At 44.6% G+C, this 7,896-nt stretch overlaps 1 protein-coding gene across 1 annotated transcript; it reads right to left on the minus strand.

The window, feature by feature from the left end:
* Window positions 1-1,766: 1,766 nt before the first annotated feature.
* On the minus strand, window positions 1,767-5,493 carry LOC124683731 (5'-adenylylsulfate reductase-like 4). The gene is made up of 4 exons (XM_047218193.1): window positions 5,295-5,493; window positions 2,804-2,991; window positions 2,600-2,724; window positions 1,767-2,283 (listed from the first exon to the last, which is right to left on the minus strand). Exons 1-4 carry the CDS (start codon window positions 5,466-5,468, stop codon window positions 1,985-1,987), a joined length of 786 nt encoding a protein of 261 aa, XP_047074149.1. The 5' UTR covers window positions 5,469-5,493; the 3' UTR covers window positions 1,767-1,984.
* Between the last annotated feature and the right edge of the window lie 2,403 nt (window positions 5,494-7,896).

A 7,896-nucleotide genomic window follows, 5' to 3' on the forward strand; every position in this document is an offset into this window, starting at 1 on the left:
GCGGCTGCAGCCATGGTGGAGTGTCATCGCCGGCGCAGTGTGGCCCTGGCATTGCGGATGCGGAGGTTGCAGGGGAAGGTCGGTAATTCTACTCCTCTCCTCCTTCAACCTGGTCGAGGGTCAAGGATGCTTGGGCGGGAGTGAGGAGGCCCTATGCAAGGTGGAGGTGAAGGGGGTGGTGGTTGCTGATTGGGGGGTGCTTTTCCTCCAATCGGTGTTCTCTAGTAGCGTGCAAGAATGTCGGGGTGGCGGCCCCGAAGCAGCAGTTGCAGCTTGTGCACATTGTGGCATGGGATTTCATCACGGCGTGAGGTGCAGACGTGTATGTGTCTTGCGGTGGAGCTCGGTGGTCGACGACATGGCCAGGCGGCCTTCTTGGCACTCCATGAGCTCCGCAATCCGGCTGAAGTCTGGGCAAAGCTCGGTGGTTGACGGCGGCGCCTTTGGGCGTCGTTGTGGAGTTTCGATCCCGGCCGACACGAGTGGTTTTAGGTGTTAGGTGAAAACCTAAGCTCCATCCGGGGCGGGCAGCGGTAACAGAGGCGTCACTATCTTGTTGGAGGTGTCGCCTTCGCGGTAGGGCACATGCCTATGTGGTTGAGGGCAGGGCAGCGGACACCGGGGCAGCAACCCCGAACGGTGGTGCCACTTCGAGGCGGTGGCCTCGGTCTCTTATGCAGTAGCGGTCCTATGTGGAAGGTTTGTGGCTCTGCTGGGTTTTGGGTGGCGTTATGGTGTTGCGTAGGCGGCGAGGTTGTTGACCCGACTAGTTCATCTCCGTGCTATGCAAAGATCATCCTAACAGCTACATCGGGGCGGCGGCTCCGATTTTGGCAGGTCGTTCAAGGTCAGGCGATCAACAGGGTAGCGAGGGCTACACAACAGCTGGGTCGGGGCGGCAGCTCCGGATTTGGCAAGTCGTTCAAGGTCAGGCGGTCAACTGGGTAGCGAGGGCTACACTACAGTTGGGCCGTGCGACGTTTTGGCTTGTGTGCGGGAGTTGTGTTTTTGTGGCGTTCGTTGGCTGCGTTGCGTGGACAACATCACAACATGTCAGCTTGCTTGCGTGGTTTTTGGTCTCAGTTTTCCCTATAAACCAAATCAAATAATGTATAGTTTGTATGGTTTTTGGACCCAGATTTCCTCATAATCTAGGGCCACTCTCTTCTATCCAATGACCTCGAAAAAAAAATCAAGCGCATACTCAATCCTCATGTAGTCCTTCAGTTCGAAATCACCATTACTTACAAAAAGAATATACACCTCAATTCTAGGTTTCAACAAATTTGAGGGGACATGAGATTTAATTTCACATTTCACATTAAAATCTGTGTAAATGAGGGGATTTACTAGAACAATCAGCCATCCAAAGATTAGCCAACATTTCCATTGATAATCCAGGAAACCGCACTAGAGCAATCAGCCATCCAAAAAGAAAAAAATACAAGTAGCTTCCATGGGATGTATTGGCTTTATCAGATCACAAAACCTAATCCTGCGCCCTACCTATCCTCAAGCTAAAATAACAGGTCAGCAAATTACAATCTTACACTCCATTGTAAGTTTTGAAGGAGGTGGTTGACGCTAGCTTTACAGGAATATCAGCATTAGCAAACAGAATCATCTCATCTCTTAAGCCTGTACATTATCTCAGATGAAACGCAAAATACTGTTACTCCACAACTCATCTGACATCACCCCAGTAAGCTGCAGGCAGGCCGCTGTAAATTTTTTTTTTGAATGGTGCCGCTGTAAATTTTACTCCCTGAACAACAAATGCAGCGATAACAAAGAGTGGAAATACACATTACATCCAGTGATACACTGAGCTACAAATTATCTGTTTTGGTAATCAATTTGGATTACCCTTGAGCAGAAAACAGGAATCCAACCCAAAATGATTTCAGTTTGCTGCCTGTACCACTCCCTTCTGTGTATGATGCCTGGCCTAGTCAGTTAAAATTTTCGTTCCACATTGGTTTCCTCAAGATAAGCTAGGAAATAACCTCTTCAGTTCATGAAATCGCATCCTCCAGGCTTGCTTCACACATGCATTGAGCTTGGGAAGCAGAAAAAAGAATAACCGCAAGATCACAAAAGCGCTAGCAAATGCCAGACATGTATCCTCATGAAGTAATCTGTCAGGTGATCTTGCCCATAAGAACAGAGAATCCTCCAGCTCTGTATTTTTCTCATTCTCACTCTCACTCTCATTTTCAACTATATGTACCGTGTCTTGCATTCCCTTCAGGGATAATGCATCCACTGATACAGGATTTATACCTACATAGTTTTTTAGAAAACGAAAGCAGGTGAAATGCTTGAAACATAGAAAGATGAAAGAACACTAGCAGGAGCTCAAATTGAACAGCATTTCATGTTTATAGTAAGACATACAATTATACTTTTGGTCTTTAGCACAGCGAATTTCAAAGAAAATTAATGTCACCATAGTTGCAGAAGCATCATGCGAAATGTGCAGAGAAATATACATGTGGAAGGTCAAAATATTGCACATTTGCACATCACGTTCAATTAATTAGACAATAAAAGAGATGCTTGGCCGGTTTCACAAACTCGGAAAATCATGGAATCATACCTGTAACATCGTTGTAGAACATAACAAGAGAACTCATGGTCCGAGATCCATGATACCGTACACGCACTGTAGAGTTCACAAGGAAAAGTGTAGGAAAGGCACGGACTCCATATCTTGATAACATTCTGCAATTAAGAAAGTCAAGTGAATCATATGCCATAATAAAAGCAAACCAATATGTTAGTTTTTCGACTAAATACTCACCTTGGTTTAATACGTGATTCTTCAAAAGAAAAGTGAGCAATTTTAGGAAAAAAGGATGATAGCTTTTGAAAATCTGTCCTGAAGATCTTCGAGAAAGGGCACCACGAAGCATGAAAAAGAATAGCAATAAAATCTTCCCTGTTCTGCAGCACAAGAGTCACTGCCCTCTGCAGAACGCCATCATCCCCCTGGAATATGAAATATAGAGCATGAAGCAGTAAATCTAGAGTAATCCACTAACATTGAAAAAATTGTACAGGTCGGAAGCACTTCATCAGTTGCCCAGTCAGTTTAGCCAATCAGATTGTGCACATAAATCTAGATCTACCAGTTAATGAGGGAGGAGCATCTTGGATTTACGTACATGTTACTGGTACAGAATGGATGCTTCAACTTTTTATAGGTAGGAAGATAATTGAGCTATAATGGCTCAAACTTTTGATTCATTTGCCCTAACTTTGCAGATATATTCATAATAAAGTTTTGTACCGTTCTAAAAAAGCTTCTCAACTTTGTCTAGATACCGATGTATATATACATATTTTAGCTATAGGTGCATCCGTATCAAGAAAAAGTGGAGAAGCTTTTTTGGAACGGAGGAAGTACATCCATCCCACTACTAAGAGGCCTTATGGAAGTGTTATCACAAAGGCCCCTGGAACATTCTAAAACATGACCTGGAGCTGTACATCGGCAAGTATGTGGATCCACACCCACATTCTTCTCTCTGGTCAGGACCTTTAGCCTCTACTTAATTGAGTGTTATTCAACCAGAAAGGAGGATATCAGGTGGGATAAGCATCTAGGTGCTCGCTTACTTCGATGGAACCTTCATCTTGAGCTTGTAGGATGCGCACAGCCGGTCAATGGGATCAGAGAAGAAGAGAGCCACCATGGAAGATAAGAGAAAACTAATCTAAAAAAGCAACCTGGCATGGAGCCTGAATGCACATGCTCAAGCCTAATTACAGCAGAAGGGCCTAGCTGGGGGTGACAGGGATTCACTATCACTCACCAGGGGTGACTGGCGAGTGTGACAAACAGGAGGGGGAGTTGCAGTATGATGGAGACAAAGGTTGAAGTTGTCATAGTGGAGAGCACAAGTGAGGGGAGGAGCAGACATGGAAAGTGATAATTCACCTAGTTAATGGTGCACATCATTAAAAGCAACATGGCCTCCTCCATGAAAAAGGATATAAAATATTGTGAAGGCATAAAAATATTCCAATAGCTTAATGATATACTCCCTCCGTCCATAAAAGGATGTCGAAGGTTTGTACAAATTCAAATGTATTTATACACCAAAAGGTGTCCAGATACATCCGAATTTAAACAAACTTTCGACATCCTTTTACGGACAGAGGTAGTATGTGTTTTAAACAACAACTTCTACGTCATGCATAAACAGCACCTCAGTTATGTGGCGCATACAAACACTTCCTAGCTATTAGGCATGTTAATGTTGAGGAATTGTGTCCCTAAAAGAAAAATGCTTCCGTGGCCAACCAGCTCTTGTGTATAACATAAGGAACTGAAGTGAAGTACTAAAGGTGGGCAACACAAAGATTAAGCAAATCATTTACATAAAATTAGTGCCAGTTATAGATTAACGAATCAGGGACAAGTGACTCCCAAAAAAAAACAGGGACACAACTGGCAGAGCACATAATCCAGCAGCAGTTTTCACAGAATTAGTGTAAACAAAAGGGTAGGTTGGCACTCTTGCGTAACAAAATAATTTCCACTGCACAATCGGTGACAGCCAACTTGTTCAAACATACCCTCAACATAATCTAAGGCGGAATCAAACAAGAATGCCATAAAAATGCACAATGTCAACGAAATCAGGGAGTATACCATCATGCCAAAAGAGAACCATACAAAGACAAGCGTAGAGCGCATCCAAATCTAAAATTAACAACTTATTTTTTTCAGGTAGATGACAGACCCTAAACGCTTAAGTTTTAAAAAATTATAATGCGGAGCATGTCTCCACCGTCACGTGGCAGCGCGACGCAATCCCAACCATGATTTCCTGGGAACGGATGGCGTGATTTTCGGATGCCTCTGACATAGCCTGCCACCTGGCAACTCTCGATTGGGTCGCGCAAATTTGCCGCCGCGAGCTATGGTAGTCCCAAGTTTTATGTTGCAGACTCCGAATTGTGCCTTCCTTCTCATATAACTTGATAAAGAAAAGTAGTTCAGTCCAATAATCAGAATTATGTCAACAAGCCATGGAAGCATTCCCCCGTGTTTTCCCCCACCTCATATTGGCATACTTACAAAGTTTGAATTGAAAGTCAACTTAGCGATGCAATCAAATTGAATTCAGGACATGGCAGCGTAGATTTGATAATACAGTTTATGAGCAGCACGATAGGATCAAATTATTAGAGAAAAAAAAGGAAGCATAACGTCATCAATTTATTTACGGAAAGTATGCAACAACGATGAATTTTTAAGCGGCGGAACCACAAGTCGCGCTGACCTCGACGACGCCCACGTGGTGGACCCAGAGCCCCGGCGAGTCGGCCGCGGGGCATGAGCCCGACGCCCGGGGCAGGATGGCGGCGGCGGCGGGCGGCTTCGGGCAGGCCCCCTCGCTGGCTGCGGCGGCGAGGAGGGGGAGGAAGAGCAGGACCCCGAAGGCCCTCGCCGACATGGCGCGGGTGGGCGGAGGGGAGCCCCACCGAACGGATCGCGCGGGCCGCCGCGCGCGCTCTGCGCCTGGGCGCGGGCGGAGGGGAAGAGGGTCAGCGGAGCCGGCGTCAGCAGCCGCCCGCGAGGGGGGAGATGTGGATGGAGAGAGGGAAGGAAGGAAGGAGAGGAAGAGGGGTGAGAGACGGATGCAATTGGCTCGTTGCTTTCTTTTGGGAAGGTCGTCCCCGTTTCTCGCGGTTCCCGTGTGGATTTTTGGAGTACTCCGTAGCTGTTGTATGCGTATTTTCTACTCTCAATACTCTTTTTTTTTGACAATCAATACCACGTATATTCATAGCAACAAATAGTACATGGTAGAGATATATGAACTGACTCCAACGATTACAAAATAAAGTCTAAAAGATAGTAACAAATCTTCGACGTCTTCAATTTCTTTTTTTTCCAGAACACAATCTTGTACTCTTCTGAAGGCAGCCAAAAATAGATAACGAACCATAAATACTCCCAATACTCTTTTTTGTAAAAGATTTGCTATTTGAGAATTAAGTTTATGTTCACTAAGTTTTAATGCATTGTGATTAGTACGAGTTGTAAGTTGGGTTGCAACTAAGTTTTTTGAGTTGCAATTGAAATTACAACTCAGTTTTTTTTCTAGCTGCAAATAGGGATGCAAATAAGAAAAATGTTATAGACCATTAGGTTTATTTTGTGATTCGTGCTAGTTATGACTTGCAGCATGAGTTGTAATTGAGATTTGATGACATCATCTTACTAAGAAAGAAATTAATTTTTAGTCAGATGAAAAATAGTCACACCCTTTTTCCCAATACTCCATGCTAAAATTAAATGTCTCATCTTTTTTTCTTACATACGGATGTTGACCCGTAGGGTACCACGGCAATACCCATGAATTATGGACTTAGCTTTTAGGGAAGAGCATACACTGGTGGATTCGTTGGTGTGCAAACAATACAGCACACGAGTCTCAGCTTCAGGCTCCCCGAGAGAAGCCACTTATATGTTGCTTATCTGCTTTTGATTGGTGATGATTAGGGCTACAAGGTTTGCCGTGATGATTATGGTGTTCTCTAGATCACGTGTTGATTGAGATAAACCTCCGGAGGGACACAATTCAGTTTCAGGTCCCTGGAGGGAAACCTCTGGAGGGATCATTCTTTTATGGATAGAGGTAGCAGAACAAATGTCTCGCAAAAGATGTAGACCATAAGGAAATGTAGGAAATCTCGCAAGTGTGCCGCTCCTCCTCCCTCGCGAGCTCCGCCCGCTACCGCTTCTTCCCCACGCCCTACTATGCTCACTGGCTAACGTCTCCACCGGTTCCTTGAATCAAGGCTATAGCCACGGCATATTAATATGGCAACCACACCAATACAAGATTTCCAAACAAAGAAAATGCTGGGGCAACAATGGAAACATGCTCAAAAACAAAATGTTGATACCTCCACCGGCTTGCCGCCACCGCTTCCCCCATGTGCTCTCCCATGCATGCCGTCAGCACCGCCATGGAAGACGTCAATGGGATCATGTAAGCACGTTTGGCGTAGCCGGGCCTTCTAGGGACGACCATGAGCCTCGTCTTTGGTGGCTCCCACTTCTCCTACCCGCGTCGCTAGCCCACGGTTGTCCGATGCTCTTATTTCATTGTAGGATACCATGCCGGAGTTGGCCACGCCACTAGACTTTGTAGAAGCGAGTGGATTGGTTGGGCTTGTTCAATTTGTCTTCACTTGACATTCCGTGGTGGATTGGTGGCCGACGAGCTTGAATAGGCCATGACAGTGCCTCCATGGTCATCGGACAAAGTCAAGTTTTGGGGATTTTTGTCAATGCTATATATGCCGCTATAATTTGCTGCATGTGTCTTAAATATGGGCAAAGTCCTAAAATAATTTATGTGTGTAAGTTACAAAGAGACTGCTGCAATGTTACATGCGTGTTCTCGTAATGTAGGATGAGTTAGGAAAAACATATTTGGTGTGTTGTTCTTTTATTGGAGACTACAACATAATTTTTAGATTTTGCTCCAAATAAATAGGGATTTGCTACATGTTATCTATTGTTTTGCTACGTGGGCATATTTAAAGTGCTACATTTTTTTCTTACGTCACAAGTTTTTACACTTCTTGGGAAAAATATTGCAAATCGGTATTACATACAAAGAAAAATTGCTACATGCGAAACATTTGCTACATGATCGGATGTCAGATGGCTGATGGTTTGTATTTTTACAGCCGGGTGTAGCCTAGCGTTTGCCTTTTTGTCTTAGGCATACAACTTTTTTAAATCACTCCTCATCAGACAAAAAAACCCGGGAAGATGCAATGAAATGGGCTTGTTGCGTAATGGGCCAGGCCCGAATCCTCCATCTCGAATCCAACAAAAGGAAACCCCATGCCCAGGGCAGAAAA

This window comes from Lolium rigidum, chromosome 1 (assembly GCF_022539505.1).
Source record: "Lolium rigidum isolate FL_2022 chromosome 1, APGP_CSIRO_Lrig_0.1, whole genome shotgun sequence".
Classification (NCBI taxonomy): domain Eukaryota; kingdom Viridiplantae; phylum Streptophyta; class Magnoliopsida; order Poales; family Poaceae; genus Lolium; species Lolium rigidum.